Consider the following 17,963-nt stretch of genomic DNA (forward strand, 5'->3'; position numbering starts at 1 on the left):
AAAATAAGGCTTAAAATTAATTCTTGTTGACATTTAATATAAAAACCATATCCAAAACACACTCCTCTATACAGTAACTGTTTACTTGTCTTCCACCATATAAATGAAGGCTTAAGCTAATTATCTCTCAGCCTTTAGTCAAACTGGCACCATCTCAAAAAAAAAAAAAAAAAAAAAAAAAAAAAAATATATATATATATATATATATATATATATATATATATATTAAGATCATTTCAACTATAACTTTATCACAAGAGGTTCTTATGCTAGTTCCAACTTATCACCTACTTATACAAGCCAAGAGAAATAAAACAGCATAACATCATTGTTTACTGTTTAAGGAATTTTTATTAAAGCAAGAATTTTATAATCCAAATTACGTTTCCTTGCTCAGTTATCAATTCTGTTACTTAAAACAGAAGTGACATTCTGAGCTATTCCACAGTAAAGAATTACAAAATTAAAGAAAGGAATGCTTTAAATTTTTGTACTTTGCTGAAAATTCTTTTTCCCAGGGTCTATAAAACATTAATTTGTTTTTATATTTTACGATTTTTTTTGTAGGTTTTTTTGTTTCTGTTTTTAAATCAATAAGTAATCTAGGACTAGCATTACTTTTGCTAGACCTGGCATTTGCTCGGTACATAAGGTCCAAAGTTTCCTTTCCTTTTTTTATTTATTTTATATTTTGCAATGTTTTTTTTTTCTGTAATATTGTTTTTCGATGTTTACGTATTTTTCTTCGGTGAAGCACGAGTTTCTTTTCGTGGTCCCTGATCAATCTGTAAATGTGGGAGGGAAAAGATTATAATCATAAAACTTGCTGAGACTAGATCTTAATTATTCCAACCACAAAAAAAAAGTCTCATTACATAAAATGATGGAGGTACTAACCATGGCTACAGTGGCAATCATATCACAATATAGACATGTGTCAAGTAAACATGGTGTGCTTTAAATTTTACCATTATGTATCAAATATTCTTCAATAAAACCAAAGCCAACAAAACAAGGAAGATGAGACCAATAGTAGTCCTTGTCAGCAGCAAATTAAAGCTGTGTGCCAAATTCAGTCAACCACACTCATGTGTTTACACACTGTCTATGACTGCTGTCACACTGCAACATAGTAACTGCCAACAAACACAAGGGCCACAAAGCCCAAAATGTCTACTATCTGGTCCTTTTCAGAAAAGCTTTTCCATCTTCTGGCCCTGGCTGAACAGCTACATTATAATATTATTTCTTGGGAGTAATAAAGGGCAATAGTAGAGGCCTCAGGGCAATTGTAATTACTGCCACCCAAGAAAAAGCATAAGCTAGCAAAGCCCTGAGAGTAATGCATACAAAGGGCCAAACCCATTTAACAAAACTCACTAATGTTTAACATGCTTTGATTTTGAAAATTCAAGTTAATAGGGTAACAGGTAAAATTTAATTCTTACATTTCCATTTCTCTGAAAAACTATCAATACACTTGGATTTAATGGTAAAATTAATTTTTGCTATGTTTCAAAATATGCTCCAACTATTATAGAAGATTGTGGAAACAAGCTTAAACGACCATGAGGGAAAGCTCACTTTAAACAGTTGGAACACCGGTGGCACTGTTAACGGCTTTCTGGGCAGCCTCTTTAGCTTGGTGGGCTTGCAGTACGGCTACAGCTTCATCAACCTAAAAAAGGAGAACAGATTGGCTCTGAAAAGGAGTAACTAGAAGAATCTTAACTTGACCGTACACAAATGTCATCAAAGGTAAAGTGTGAAGAACTCATAATTCCAAAAAAATTCCAACTATTATCCATATCTTTTTGAGTCCCATTCCACCACTATTCCAGAATTATGAACTCTCTTGTACTTCTTACTCTCACCAAAAACCCTCCAAAATTGAAAAATATTAGCAAATATCACTATCTTTTTCCAATAAAGCAGCAGCAGTTAGGCGAACATGGACACTAGAATTAAACTGACTGATGTGAGACCACGCTCGGCACTTCCTAGCTTTGTGAGCACTGGGGAATTACTTAAACGTTTCCTCTCCCCATTTCAGCACAGGCTATTATCAGAACTCACAATGACTACTTGAAGAACTCTTAGAACAGTGCATGGTTTGTAGAATGATCTGCTTCATGTACTTACAACTGTGAACTACTTTTGCCCACCCTTTATATAGCACTTTAAAACGTTCTATGAAATTAAATTCCCACAAAAAGTCCTAAAGTATCTGTAGAATAAATTGTTAGATATATAACAAATTTGAATTACTTTAGAACGAAGAGATTCTGGAGACTCAAGCATATGAAGAAGTTCTGAATTATCGATCTCCAACAGCATGCCAGTGATTTTACCAGCAAGAGTAGGGTGCATGGCTTGAATGAGAGGAAACAGCCGTTCACCTAGGGACAAAAACATTTCAAAACTTCCATTAAAAAAACCCTAAAAGCATCTACCATATTAAAAACTGGGATTTAAGAACCTTTTGTATATAGCAAATAAATAGGTGTAATCTATAGTGCTATATTAAATTGTTAAATCTATGCTCAGGCAAAGTCAAACAAAGTTTGTCCCTCATTTGGTTCAAATTCCCTCTTCCAACTATGTGGCGGGAATGCATGGCAAGTAGGGGTGTAATGCCCTATTACCCTATCCATCAAAAGCAACATATTGATAACTTTCTGGGCTTTAAATTATTTAGGCAGACAAACTGTGCCATCATAATAATTCATGCAAATTCAGATAAATCTAGCTGTATTATTAGGTGCTGAAGAGGTTTTTGTGTCTATTTCCTAGTCTCTAACTGACTAGGTAAGACAAAGGTACTTACCCAACATTTGCTTTTGCTCTTGAGGAGGGGCAGATGCCAACATGGAAGCAGTCAAAGGCTCCTGACCTTGTACATGAACAGCAGGCTAGATATAAAATAGGAAAATTCCTAAGTTTAAAGTACAGAAGTGATGGCAAGTATAAGTGACAGTTACCACTAGAAAATCAGCGAAGAGTTGGACTGCAATCTGAACAGAAGCTGAGTAAACCAGAAACACACTTATTTGTTCAAGTGTTAGGACTACATGGGATATTTCACTTATTTTTTTAACCTGGAACCAGATTTCTGTTATAGGTAATGACAGTCTTGGTCAAGAGTTAAAGAATAAAAATAAAAAAAAGCTACCTTTCATAAATTTGATTTTACACTTTCTTCCTTACAGCCATGCCAAACAAAACTTAAGTCACCCAATTAAATTAATAAAATGCAAAACGTTTGTCTAATTCCTATAGCACATGCAGTTGACATTTTTGCATACTATCAATTAATGGGACAATTAACAAGATATTCTAGACAGCCTAAGTTCTCCTAAATCATGCAGTTGTCTTCAATTTCTGATTGCAACTTATGAAGAAATCCTAAGTCCATACCTGCTGCATGGTGACTTGTGGCTGTGCATTAAGATGTTGTTGAGGATTGCGAACTCCTGCCGCATATTTGTACTGTGGAACGGTGCGGACAGCAGGAGTAGCTGCAGCAGCAGCCGCTGCGGGACGAGGACCCATTGTCTGTGTTGACGTGTTCGCTAAAAATAAAAACATACATTTTGTACATTTACCTTGCTACTTCAAACTGGAAACCAATTTTTACAGGCAGGGTGGGTTAAGACTCACCAACACGCTGTGTGGACATGACTCGTGGAACCTGTGAAGAAGCTGGTCTCATAGTACTAAACGGTGGCCTGGGAGCGGCTGGGCGGATAGCACCGGGCATATTTTGGAATGCTGCGTTTAAAGATATGAACACACATTAACTTGGCAAAACTCACTGAAAGTATTCATGCTGCCTTTTTAGAGCTGAGACTTGAACAAAAGGCTAAAAATAAATACCATTTTTTAGTCTCACACCTGCAATTTCCACAGACTTCTCATAGCATCAGTAAATAAACATTCATTCATACAACAAATACTTATTAATATCTAACATCATACACAAACCTCTTTCCAAGTGCTCCTACAATACAGCACTATTCTACAGACAGGATAATGGCCAGGTCCTGATCCTCATATAAGTAACAAAATCTTTAAAAATACTGCCCATCCAAATATGAAATTAAGAATTAGATCCTGCCCTAGCCAGTACGGCTCAGCTGGCTGAGCATTGTTGGTGCACTGAATGGTCACTAGTTTGACTTCTGGTCAGGGAACATACCCAGGTTACGGGCTCAATCCCTGGTTGGAGTGTGTGGAAGGCAACCGATCAATGTTTCTCTCTCCCCCTTCCTCTCTCTCTTAAAAAAAAAAAAAAAAAAATCAATAGACATTATTGCATGACCCAGGGTGGGGAAAAAAATGCTGGAATCCCCAAATTAACACTGATAACCTTAAATTATGAAAAGCAAGTTAATATATCACTGAAATGTAACAGCTAATTGGCCCAGATATATTTTTATTCCAAATAATCCATCGCCTTAAAGAGAAAAAAGGAAGAGCTTACGATGAGGTCTGGCACCCTGAGCAGTCCAGCGAGGACTTGGTCTTAGTTGAGCAATTTGGCTAGGAGGATAGTATGCAGCACGGTTCTGAGTCTGTAGAAAGCAAGCAAATACATCAGCGAAAGGAAAAAAGCAAATAATGCAACTAACTATATACTTTCTCTATTTACCTGCTATATACTAAATGCAGGTTCTCAAACAGAAAAACGTACCTGTGGGATAGCTGCCATGAAGTAACCTGAAGGAGGTGCTGGCTGGTAGGGGTTGATTACGGGGTTGGGCACAGCTCTCACACTTGCCATTCTCTGCATATACTGGTTAGTGAGGTGAGCCTGGCGCTCTTCTTTGCGCTGAGCTAAAGCTACGTACAATGGTTTGGTAGCCACAATTCTACCATTCATTTCTGTAACTGCTTTAGTGGCTTCTTCTGGAGAGGAGAAACATACAAAACCAAACCCTTTGCTGCGACCACCCTCCATCATAACCTATTGAAAGAAAAAAAAACATTAAACAAGGTTAATGCAGTGGTAGAATGAGCATAAATGGAGAGCATTATTCAATGATAGCTACTGACTCAACTAAACCCTGTTAACAATGAAATAATTTCCCCCCCAATTTTCCCTTAGTACCTGAATATTAAGGGCAAGCTACACACATGCATTATCCTAGCCAAGCAAAGGAGGAAGGGGCAAAGGTACAACAGCAACTTTTTAAAGATGTTCAGTTAGATATTAAGATTTTCAATATTAAGGTTTAAATAGCTAAATAAGTTCAAGGCTTACTAAATTTAAAACTCAGCATCAGTGGAAATACCCAATTAAAACCACTCTTCAAGACACTGAAGTGGGCCAAATGCTTTACTACTCTTTAAAGAGGAAAGAGGAGAAGGGAAAGCAGATGAATCTTATAATACAAATATTTTAAAATAAAAACTTCACACTTAAGACCAGAAGTGCCATGAATATTGGGGTATAAACAATATTCAGGAAACTTTCACTGACTGCAAAGATCTTTGCAGCAAGCAATGAGGAAATGCAAAGAACTAGCCCAGAAATATACATAACCATGCTATCCAGTTACATGAAACAGGAATAAACAAAACTGCAATAAAACAGATGCCAATTTTACTTATATGTGGAATCAAACCGAAAAACAAATTTAAAAAAAAATTGAAAGAAAACTCCTGAGTTCCTGGATAGAGAAAATAGACGAATGGAAAAAAAAAAAGAAAAGAAAAAAAGTAGACGAGTGGGTACCAGAGGGGCAAAGGGTGAAAAAACTGGGTTAAGGGGGGGTTAAACAGTATAAATTCCCTGCTACAAAATAAATCATGGAAGTGGAATGTGCAGCATCTAATAAAAGCGTAATATGCTAATTAGACTGGATGACCTGCCAGGGCTGCCAGGGAAGCCAGGTCCCGGGTGCCAGAGGGGAAGGCAGGCCTGCTCTCGCACAAACTTCGTGTATCGGGCCTCTAGTACCGGTAGTTATCAATACTGTACTGTATACTTGAAGGTTGTTAGCAGAGATCTTACAAGTTTGTTCATTACAAGAAAAATAAGTGATGAATTGTCATCTCTTCACAAAATGTGTTGTAAACATGAAATTAATGATACAAGCCAATTATATATAAATTTTAAGAGTCCAGAAACATAACCATGCAATTACGGGAATTTAGTATGCTAAAGTGAACATTTTAAAAATAGGGGCAAAGGATGGACTTTGAACTTATGTAGTATATGGCACATTGTGATAACAAAAAATAATTGTTAGACCCCTTCTTCACATCACATTAAAAAATAAAATTGCCAGATTCTCAGTCTGAATATAAAATGCAAAAATGTAGGAGAAATTTAACTTGACACAAGATCCTAAAGTACAAAGTGAAAAGCTGAAAGAAAATATTTGCAATATAAAATGAAAGGCTACTAATGACAACCAATGCAATATACACTGAGTGTCCAGATTATTATGATCTCTGAACACATAATAATCTGGCCACTCAGTGTATATATCCTATATAATAAAAGGCTAATATGCAAATTGTCTCCTTGATTAGGAGTTCGACCAGCAGGCAGGCAGGCCAACCGCCCATGTCCCCCATGCAGAATTCTTGCACCAGGCTTCTAACACACACACGCCAGATTATTATGCATTCAGAGATTATAATAATCTGGGCACTCAGTGTAAAAGTATGCAAAGAAAGACAAAAATAGTAAACACATGAAAAATATGTCACCATTTGAAAAGATATATATATATACTGCTTTCTACTAACTTGATAAATTTGTTCAGCCCTTTTGGACAGTTTTGTTGTATCAATTTTAAATATACACCCACAAACCAGCAATATCAATTCTAGAAATACTGGCATGTATACAAATATATATGAATAAAATAGTTTTTAGAAAGGTGGATTTAACTTTGGAAACATGCAAAGCAAATGAAATGCTTATCAATACAAGTACAGTAAAATAATTTATGATCTATCCATACCATGAATATTTAGCTCTTGGGAAAAAAAAAAGTAAATGCCCGAAATAAGTATGTATTTAGATATATTGTTAAATAAAATAGCAAACTGCAGAATATGCAGGGCATTATCCTGTTTTCTAAAAACTATACATATAGACTGGACAAGCATGAAAAATTCTCACCACCACTCCATCTTTCTGGAGACTAAAAATGGGGATGCAGGAGTTGCCTTTCACTTTTGTCTTTCTCCTTGACATATGTTTTTTCAGGAAGCATTATTAAATCAACATAATGCCCTCCTCCCTCCAAAATAAATTCTTGCCAAACCTTTCACCGCCTTACAAATAGTGATATTATAATCCACAAAGGGCTTTAGGAACTCTTTGTAAAACATGCATGTGAAATACATTTAAAATAAATGGATGTATATTCATTCAGTTTAAACAGCTCGCAAGGAATACAGAGGTTAAAGACACGCAGGAATAAATTCCACCACACCCCAGGTACTCTTACAAAAGCACAGGCTGTAACACAAGACAACCACATTCCTGCTTCCTTATTTGTATTCATCTACTGTTCCTAACATTTCCTCTTTCACAGAAGTTTCCTCGATCAATGGGTTTGCCAGGAAAAGCTGAGAAAGATGAGCCACAGATCATTCCAGAGCACTGAGCTTTAATTTTTCCTACACTCCAAAATTCCAGGATTTAGTACAGAATCCTGTTTTCAGAGTTTGACTCCTCAAAATGACTAAGTGAATACAGAATAGCCCAATTATTAACAGGTGTAGTCCCCTAATAAACTGACACTTAACCAGTAAAAAGCACTAGTTTAACAAAGTGTAGAATAGTGCACATCATTGAGGATCAATCAATGTAACTGGTCTGTCATCAACTGTAGCCTTCCTCAGATAAGAATTCAGATCTGGGCTACAACATCCACATCAAATTTGAATGTTTTTTGTTTGTTTGTTTGTTTTTAAGTAATGAAGCAAAAACTTGATTTCCAGGAAAAGGAAAATAAAATTGGGAAGGAGGTGCGGGAGGGCACCTTATTTGGTTACATTCGTTTGCAAAGTGGGGGGGAAAAACTTGAAGTAAATTGATGTGACATTTAAATACATATAAACATGAAATTTTCCAAAATCTTAAAAAAAAAAAAAAAAAAATCATATGCTTACCTTTGCGCTAGTGATTGTACCAAATGGAGAGAACTCTTTCCGGAGACGTTCATCATCAATACCATCATCAAGATTCTTCACATAAAGGTTAACACCCTAAAAAAAGAAAAAGAAAACCATGGTGGCACTTAAGCACACTTCCTACTGTTTTATCCCATGTTTCTTTCCCCCCTCTCAAATTCCCCGATTACCTGTCTGTAAATGAAATGAACATAAAATAGGTTTCCTCATCCCTGTCTTATTCAGCTTGTTTAATTAAAAATGAACCGGGCAGCCCAGCCGGTGTGGCCCAGTGGTTGAGCATAGACCTATGAAACCAGGTCACGATTCGATTCCTGGTCAGGGCACATGCCTGGATTGCAGGTTTGAACCCCAGTAGGGGCTGCTCAGGAGGCAGCCCATCAATGGTTCTCTCTCATCATGATGTTTCTCTTTCTCTCACCCTTCCTCTCTGAAATCAATAAAAATTTATTAAAACACAAAAACGAACCTGGTATCTGGTGATCCTATCTTGCTTCATCTGTTCAAATTTGCGCTTAAGTTCCGTCTGCCGTTCCACTTTTTTCTGAGCTCGACCAACGTAAATTTGTTTTCCATTGAGCTCCTTTCCATTCATCTCATCCACAGCCTTACAGAAATAATGAAAACTTTAATTACTAATTTGAAATATAGAAATTCATTCCTTTAAAAACAAAGTTTGTTACATTGTGAATGATCCAGACCCATAACAAAAACTAAATTTTGCGGTTTGGGGAAAATGTAGGTTCCCAATTTGTAGTATCAAAATATATAAAATAAAATAAAAACAAAACAAAAAAAACCCAAACATTTAAAGAGCGAAAACTGGTTTGGCTCAATGGATAGAGCGGTCAGTCTATGGACTGAAGGATCCCGTGTTCGATTCCAGTCAAGGGCATGTACGTTGGTTGCGGGCACATCCCCAGTGGGGGTGTGCAGGAGGCAGATGGTCAATGTATCTCTCTCATTGATGTTTCTAGCTCTCTATCCCTCTCCCCTCCTCTCTGTGAAAAATCAATAAAATATATTTTTTAAAAAAAAACATGTAAAGATGAACATGCAATAGCCATTGGTATGAATATAAATTTCAACATAAGAGCAACACTAGGTATTCTGTGTTTTTTGCAATAAAACACAGAACACCTAGAGCCTTTACTTAATACATTTAAGTCTTACTTTCTGTGCATCTTCATGCCTCTCAAAGCTTACAAATCCAAAACCTTTGGATTTTCCACTCTCATCTGTCATTACTTTCACACTTAAGGCAGGTCCTAAAAAAAAAAAATTAATGACTCAGATATCCATACAATATTTAGTTTATACATCTTAAATTTCAACGCACAAAAACAAAGCCATGCATGGACACTAAATAGTCTCTTCAAAGACCCTTTATTTCTACTAAGAAGTAAACTGAAAACATTCCTACTTCCTTTTTGGGGGTGTTAGACAACTGTAAAAAAAGAAGTTTTATTCTTAGCAATAGTACAGAACAGACTTGCTTTCTTTTTTAACCCAACAATTTGGTTTTCTTGACATCAGAATTAATAAGAATTTCTTAAGCCCTGGCCCACTTGATTTCAACAGTCAGTGAAGGGAATACAGTGCCTGACATTTGGGAAGACAAAAGAATCACCTGGAGGTGGCATGTTTCTGAATTCAATGCCCAATCCCACCCACGCAAGTAAAAATGACACTTAACTGAGGCGGGTATTATCTCAGGTAGGCGGGACAAAAAGGCTAAAAATCACATTTAATTAGAGAATTTGCAAGATGTATGAGCATAGATTATTACTTTTGAATGTACTTTAGTCCTAAGGTTATACTTTAAATCTCTGCTATACAAAGCTATCCAGAATAAAACTGGCCAATTTACAAATTGGTCAACTGACAGCATCATTCATTTGAAATAAGTGGTTAACAATATTCAACCAAACGTTAGAAATAGCTTCTAATCTCAAAAAGACAGATGAAATATACAACTCTGGCAGGGACAATTTGCATATTAGGCGCATATATATAACTTTGCAGTAAAATAGATGATCAGTAGCTTTATCCAAAAAACTATAAATTATTTTAAGTATCATGTGAGTCTCATTTATTTTGGTAAAATTAGCCAAAACTAATTAGAGGCAATTAGAGGCCTGGTGCATCAAATTCGTGGTGGTGGTGGGGCGCTTGGTGTATATTCCTCAGCCCTCTCTGCTCCTTAGCAATGCTGCAGAGATGGGAAAGGCTCCCACCACCACTGCACTCACCAACTGTGAGCCTGGCTTCTGGCTGAGCAGCGCTGCCCCTGTGGGCGCACACTGACCTTCTGGGGCAGCTCCTGCATTGAGCGTGTGCCCCCTGGTGGTCAGTGTGCATCATAGTGACCTGTTCTGGTCACTCGCTGTTAAGGGTCATGTAGACTTTTAATACAAAGATTACTCAGAACATTGTAAAAATTTAATTCAGACACATTACCAAACTTGCCAAAGAGATCCTTAAGGCGCTCATCATCCATGTCTTCTCCAAAATTCTTGATGTAAACATTGGTGAACTCTTTTGCCCTAGCTCCAAGTTCTGCTTCTCGTTCTTTACGAGACTTAAATCGTCCAACAAATCTAAAAGAAAAAAATACATAGACTATAAAATTTAGTTTCCATTTTATGAAGTTCAGATTAAACCTGATGATTAATTTTATAAATGCTACTCATAATTTCAGAATCTCTAAGAGCACATTGTAAAACAGAAATAGAGCCTCAATGAAAAAAATGGAAGTCTAAAATATAAACTTCATAATTACAATCTCACACACACACACCAAAAAACAAAACAAAACAAAACCCACATTTTTTTCTCCTACAAACACAAAACATTTTTTTAATACACACTTCTCTCCCTTCTGTCGAGCCAAGGTTAAAGAGATCACACCTACAGATGAATGGGATGCCAATGAAAAGACTTAAAAACCCTGGTTAGGTGGCTCAATTGGTTGGAGCGTTGTCCTATACACCAAACAGGTTGCAGGTTCAATTCCAAGTCAGGGCACATAACTAGGTAGCAGGTTAGATCCCAGGTTAGGATACATACAGGAAGTTACCAACCCTTGTTTTGATGTTTCTCTCTCCCTCTCCCTAAAACATACACTCCAGTGAGGATTTAGAAAAAAAGACAAAAGCTTTCACAGCAGCTTTTCAAAGTGGCTCTTACACTTTTTAACTTAAAATGTAACTTAATTCTATATTCTTAACACATAATAGCCCTGCATAATTTTTTATATCAACAAAATGTTTTTAAATTTAGTTTTCCCCTAATATAATAGTAAATGTGCCATTGAAAAATAAATATATATCAAACATTTCCTGCCCTAACCGGTTTGGCTCAGTTTATAGAGCATCAGCCTGCAGAGTGAAGGGTCCCAGGTTCGATTTCAGTCAAGGGCATGTGTACCTTGGTTGCGGGCACATCCCCAGTAGGTTTGCAGGAGGCAGCTGATCGGTATTTCTCTCTCATCGATGTTTCTAACTCTGTCCCTCTCCTTTCCTCTCTCTCTACAAAAAAAAAAAAAAAAAAAAAAAAAATCTATATATAAAAACCACACACATTTCCCATAATCCTCCTCAAAAATCAACCTACCAGTAATGAGTGAGTACTTTGTCACCGTTGAAGCACTGCTGACTGGCAAAACTATGTTTCCATCTGAGAATACTAATAATGCTGAATATTTCTCATTTAAATGTACTCAAAATTCCAACAGGTAATACCATTTACATAACTTCATGCACAGACTGATCACACCACTTGATGCACTGGTTTATGAGCACCACACCTTAAGAATGATGCAGTTGACTTATAACCAAACCCAATTTGTATGCCATCATTAACTACACAACAACATAAACTAACAGGTCATTTACAATATGACCTCATAGCTGAATTTACCCAGATCCACCGACTGAGGAGAAATAAGATTTGTCCCATTTTGGGGCTCATAAACTCTTGTTTTCTTACAACCTATTACAGAAATAGTTTTACATAGGTTTTATCAGTGTTGTTTATTATTTTTAGAAGGGAAAGCATTGATGTGAGAAACCTCAATTGGCTGCCTCCTGATATCCCTCTCATCCTGGGATCCAGTCCAAACCCCAGGCCTATGTCCTGACCAGGAATCCAACCACTGACCTTTGGTGCAGAGGAAGATGCACAACCAACCAAGCCACACGCTCAGGCCATCAGTGTCATTTAATTTTTAGGAACAAGTTTATTTCAGAAAGATTAATCATAAAGACTTCTGGTTTAATTCAGCTTTTTCTTTAAAGATGTAGATGGGTTCACAAAGTTGGGGGAGAAACTCTATAATCCATCAATAAATTGCAGCAGTATAACCAAGTACAGAGTCACCTGGGCTCAGAACTTAGACCACTGGGCTTGTATTCTAACCCATCTGTTATGCCAGCACTTAATTACAGGCAAATTATTTTAGCCTCAGTTTCCTCAAATAGAAAATGGGCTAATTACTACCTCAGAAATTACAATTAAGCTTCTGTCTGGCTTCTAGTTGTTCAACTAGGCACTTACTTTGAAAAAGCTTTATATACCAGTATACCCATTTTTTTCTTTTTAGTTTGAAGGCTGACCATTTTATTGGTTCACTGTTATTTTAACGTTACATTGAGTGTGGGGAAAGATAATTATAAAAATCGACCTCAAGATGTACGTTTGTTACCTTTCATTCAAATTTCTCTTTATTAAGAGCACAAATACATTAATTTATAAAATTAATGCATTGATTGGAACTATTCAAGAGACGTGAAGTATAACTAAATTTTTATACTTACACTTTTCGATCATTTAGAAGCATCCCGTTCATTTTTTCAATAGCTCTTTCAGCGGCTTCCTGTGTCTCAAAATGTACAAACCCATAACCCTTGGAACCATTTTCATCACAAACCACCTAGGGGAAAATGTGTAACAGTTTTTCATTACATAGTATTAATTCAACATTTCCCCAATGCTCAAAGTACCATACTGCTGACCAATGCTGAGAGGGAGGCAGGCTTAGGGGAGCTGACACCCAGCAGTCAAAATCTACATATGACTTTTGACTCCCCAAATAAGAATGTATTCCTCAGTATCCCCAGATACTAAAATCTGTGGCTATACAGAACAGTGTAGGACAGAGCATAGTTGGCCCTCTGCATACATGGATTACCAAACAGAAAACACATATTTACTTTAAAAATCTGCATTTAAGTGGGCACTGTTCAAATGTCAACTGAAACTTGTCAGTCACATAGCCTGGGTATTTGGGAAGTAAAGATACCCATTATTAATAGACAGTATGGTTGCTATATTTAGGAAAAAATATGATAAATATGTTTATCTGTCACGCTGTTGCTTACCTTACATGAAAGGATGTTACCAAAAGCAGAAAATGTATCATACAGTGCTTTATTATCAATGGATTTGTCCAAATTTTTAATGAATATGTTGCCCACTCCACTTTTGCGAAGTGATGGATCACGCTGAGACCACATGATGCGAACTGGCTTGCCCTTTATAACATCAAAATTCATGGTGTCCAAAGCACGCTCCGCTGTAGGAAAGATATTTTCATAGTGAATTATTACTTCAAAACTTTTACAGGCCACTTAAAAAAATTTTATGAACTGTGTGGGAGGAGTGATTGGGCCCACAATCTCTCTATTTCTTCAAACTTCACAGGATGGCTGGACCTTACCTCAACCGAGTTGAGATTTAAGTTATGTAACACATGAAGTGGCTATCAGAAGCCCCAAATTTCCTACCTGTTAGATAATGAAATATCACTGATAATGTATTTTTCTAAAACAATCTTTCCCTTTAATTGCCATTATATTTAAAAGCACCTTTTTGTTCCTGGTCAACATAAAATCAAGATCTCTTTTAACATAAAATCTGCTTAATGAGCAATATAAAAGACATTAAGCAATTAAAGATTATCCACGGGCTAAACATAGTTTATGAATTTTTAAGCATTTCTGCTTCTTCCTTATTGCTTGCCAAAATTGGTCCTTTCATTGCAGCTTATCAGTACCAACATGAAGCAAAAACCAGTCCATTTTCTTAAAAAATAAAAAATCCCTGAATTATTTTGGGGGATTTCACTGATTCATGGCACAACTTCATATTGCCATATAACAAAAAAGAAAAGGCTATTATCTATTCAGATCAAGATTCGAATCAGGAAAAAAAAAAAACTGAATCAGGCCTTCAAAAACTAATGTGAAGTTGGGCATAGCTGGAGAATACATAATTTGGTCTACAATACTCACAATTCATTATTAACCCTTTCTTGAGATATAAAACCAATTTTATCTTAGATCACTTTTGTACTTACTGACTGATAATTTAACCAATTATTTCTGGATAGTGTTAGAAAATTTCAAAATCTACCCTGTGATTTCAGGACCTATGAAGAATTATGTACATTAAAGAAACACTTTAAATTAGAGAAGTTGAGACTAAATTAAAAATAAAAAAAATCCTTAAGTGAAAGACTAGTTCCTTAAGAGAAAAACAGTCCACTTCAAATTCTACAACAAGTTTCACAAATTCCATGCCGACATAACTGTAGTTATTGAGAGGACCAATTTTCTAGCCACTTTTTTAAATGAAAGTTCCATTTTCTAGAAGGTAGTGATGATAAGCTGTCAACTCCTTATCAATTGACCACACCTACTCAGCTCCCCTAGTTTTTTAGCTGACTTTGCTTAAGCTTCTTTTGAATGAGTCACCTCTTCCAGCTAAATTAGAAACTGGTCACTTTCAGAAATTATTCTATAAGTCCATAGCAATAAATAGAAAAAAAGAAAAAAAAGAAAAAACTATTGGGGAGGACAGTAATTTGTACATGTAGAAAACAAGTAAATGGAAGATGGAAAAATGCTAATTTCTTTTTAGTCCTAGCACTGTTTTATTGATATACTGATAATACATAGGGTATATTTTAACATGGTTAATTCAATTTTTTTTTCAAATCCCAAGAAATTAAAAAAGTTGTTCCTTTGGATTTCAAATGGTTAAGCTTAGAAAAAACAAAAGCCACTTTTCAAGTCACCATTTTTTGGTCTCTAGAATTTGTTCAAGTTTTCTCTATCAATTCTTTAGATTGTGATTACCTGACCCAAACTTATGTTCCCTAGTATTCCTTTATCTTCTCAGTGACCAACCCTGCCGAGTTGGGAAGAACTGGTCTGAAGTGACATTTGGAGGGTACTGCTTACAGAGCAAAGGGGCAGGAAACCTGCTGCAGTTTTACAACTTCTGGTTCAGTGTCACAATCGTCTGCTACCCAAAACCTCCATTATTAACTTCACCCAGTGAAAAGCTGACTAAGTGGATTTAATAAAGGTTTAAATTCTACCCTCAAGGCCTTTTCTACAAAATTAAATTGACTGAAGCTGACTTGGAATTCAGTTGATCCAGATATAGAAAAAAAAATCCTGGCCACATGCACCAGGCCACATATCCTACCTACCAAAAAAATTTTTTAAATGAACTTCAAAATAAAAACATAAGGTTAGAAATATACTTCCCATAGTCTCAAGCTAAGTAGAATCTGGTTATTCAAAACTCGGTCATTCTTCATGACTTATGGATATTGTAGGCTACTTTTTAAAAAAGAAACCTGAACTACTCCAATGCCACATAAGTAATGATGATCCACACTGCGTTCACGAGTAACATTTTACAGCCCACATTTGCGAATACATTTTTTTAAGTCAAGCCCCTCAAAATCGTAAGAACTATTTTAGAAGAGAAAAACCAATATTCTGAACAAATTACCAGCATTATGAAACTTAACCTGATTATTAAATCTAAATGGTCTAAATTCCTGAGAAACCGATACCCTCCCCCAACCAACCCTGCGGGGTTCCGGCGAGAAGTGCCTGAACTTGGGGAAAACCCCGGTAATTTACATCTCCAGGGCCGTCACTGCCTGGCAGGTGATGAGGAATGACATCAGAAGCCTGGGGACCACCGCCAGGGGATGGGGGGCCAGTTACGGAGGCAGGCAGGCCTCTGGGCCTGTGTGTGGGGAGTGACGGGGGTTCAACACGTGCTATCTTCCCGGCACCGACCGGCACTTCCTCCCGGGGCCGGGGCGCCGGCAGACAGTCTGGGCGGCTGCAGCGCCGCTACCTGTTCCCGTCCGGGGGGGCTGCGCCCGGCTCCCCGGCATCCCCCGGCTGCGGGCGGAAGCGCCCGGAGAGCCCGGTCTCACCGCCCCCGCCCCCCACCCCCGGCGGCGCGTCATCGCCCTAAAGTTTGAGCGGCTTCGAGGCCGAGAAAATGGTTGCAAAGGAGGAAGTGGCCGGGGCGTGAGAGTGGCGTGCGGCTGCCGGCGGCGGCGCGTGTTCCCGCCGGGGTGCGGAGCCGGGGTCCCGGCGCCCCAGCCTCTCCGCGCCGACCCTCGGGGGGGAGATCGAGGGGCACAACGGGGGGTGTGACATGCCCCGCCGCCCCCTCCCCCGGGACCGCCGGCCTAGCCGGCCCGCCGCCGCCGCCGGAGCCGGAGCCTCATGGCCGCCCGCCCAGCCGCCCGCCCTCCCTCCCTCCCGCCGGGCCGCCCGGGGCTCACCGTCCGCCGGCTGCTGGAAGTTCACATACGCGTAGCCCAGGGAGCGGCGGGTGATCATGTCCCTGCAGACCCGGATGGAGAGGATGGGCCCGGCCGGGCTGAACTTCTCGTAGAGCATCGCCTCGGTCACGTCGGGGTGCAGGTCCCCCACGTAGAGCGAGGCCATCGGGTAGCTGGGGGCGCTGGGGTTCATCTCGGCACGGCTGCCCGCGGGGCCACAGGCCGCGACCTTTTTCCAGTCGAGAGGAAGAAGGGGAGCGAGTGCGGAGCCGGGGGAGGAGGAGCGGGGGCGAGCGCGGAGGGACAAAAATCAAGCGGAATCGAGAAAACTACTCAACAGCCGCCGGACGGAGTCTGTCCGCTGGCCGCTGACTGCCGGCTGGGAGCGAAGGTGCGGTGTCGGGTCCGGGGCAGCGAAGAAGGCCTCGGTCTCTGGGTTCCTTCTTGGAGCTGCTGCTGCTGCTGCTGCTGCTGCTGCTGCTTGCGGGGCCGCGGGCGGGTCGGTCTCGGCTGCTTCACCGGGTTATTTTTATAAAAAAATGAAGGAAAAAAAAATAAAAGTCTCCGGCGGGGGGAGGGAGACGCGGACTTTTCTGCAAAATTTCTTTTTTTTTTTGGGTTTTTTAAAGGTTTTTTAGATTTTTTTGGGTTTTTTTAATAATAAATGTGTGTTCCGAGCCCGGAGCACACACTCCGCACTCTCAGCACTAACCGCCGGGGAGAAGGGGAAGCACCGCCTCCTGCTCCCTCTACTTATACCGCACGCGGCCCTCGCCCCGCCCCGGCGCGTCTGACGCCAGGACCCGACGTGAGCGTCAGCGCCGCCGGAGGAGGAGGAGAAAGAGAGGGCGAGAGGGCGGAGGGAAGAGAAAACCGGAGGCGGAAAGAGCCAGAGAGGAAGGGAGAGGCGGGTACGGGGGGCGGGGCTAGGGCGGCGGGGCGGGGGTTATGCGCATGCGCGGCGGCCGGGGGGCGGGGCCCACGCTGCGTCGTCGGCTCGTGGGGCCGGGGAGGGCGGGCTCGCGGCGGCTCCCGGAGGCGTCGGGTGGGACCGCCCCGCCTCGCCACGCTCCCCCGCCCCCCACCTCCACCCGGGAGAGGCGTTAACCCGTCACCGCCAGCCAAGGTGGGCGGTGCGCGAGGCTTCCGGGTTCCTCGGCGCTAACCACCCCCCCACGTGCACGGGTCGCCCCGGCCTCCTCCC

General features: G+C 39.6%; 1 protein-coding gene across 2 annotated transcripts; it reads right to left on the reverse strand.

Moving 5' to 3' along the window:
- Window positions 1-689: 689 nt before the first annotated feature.
- On the reverse strand, window positions 690-17,547 carry PABPC1 (poly(A) binding protein cytoplasmic 1). 2 transcript variants are annotated; one of them, XM_084864431.1, is made up of 15 exons: window positions 16,760-17,547; window positions 13,539-13,732; window positions 12,975-13,090; window positions 10,618-10,757; window positions 9,331-9,425; window positions 8,627-8,764; window positions 8,137-8,232; window positions 4,694-4,966; window positions 4,484-4,574; window positions 3,661-3,771; window positions 3,418-3,572; window positions 2,828-2,912; window positions 2,269-2,399; window positions 1,585-1,678; window positions 690-785 (listed from the first exon to the last, which is right to left on the reverse strand). In XM_084864431.1, the coding sequence occupies exons 1-14, from the start codon at window positions 16,950-16,952 to the stop codon at window positions 1,586-1,588; spliced, it is 1,911 nt and encodes a 636-aa protein (XP_084720557.1). In that variant the 5' UTR covers window positions 16,953-17,547; the 3' UTR covers window positions 690-785; window position 1,585. The 2 variants fall into 2 exon arrangements, with proteins under 2 accessions (XP_084720557.1, XP_084720558.1); XM_084864432.1 differs by having other exon boundaries at window positions 10,627-10,757; window positions 16,760-17,487.
- Between the last annotated feature and the right edge of the window lie 416 nt (window positions 17,548-17,963).

The sequence above is a fragment of the Pipistrellus hanaki genome (genome assembly GCF_964339955.1).
Source record: "Pipistrellus hanaki genome assembly, chromosome: 17".
NCBI lineage: Eukaryota > Metazoa > Chordata > Mammalia > Chiroptera > Vespertilionidae > Pipistrellus > Pipistrellus hanaki.

Bases quoted from the DNA above. Each gene is read 5' to 3' on its own strand.
- PABPC1 (XM_084864431.1), bottom strand. From the start codon at position 16,952: ATGAACCCCAGCGCCCCCAGCTACCCGATGGCCTCGCTCTACGTGGGG. The intron at 3,573-3,660 runs GTGAGTCTTAAC...TTTTATTTTTAG, and splicing joins CATGTCCACACAGCGTGTTG to CGAACACGTCAACACAGACA. The intron at 1,679-2,268 runs GTAATTCAAATT...CTCCTTTTTTAG, and splicing joins CAGAATCTCTTCGTTCTAAA to GTTGATGAAGCTGTAGCCGT.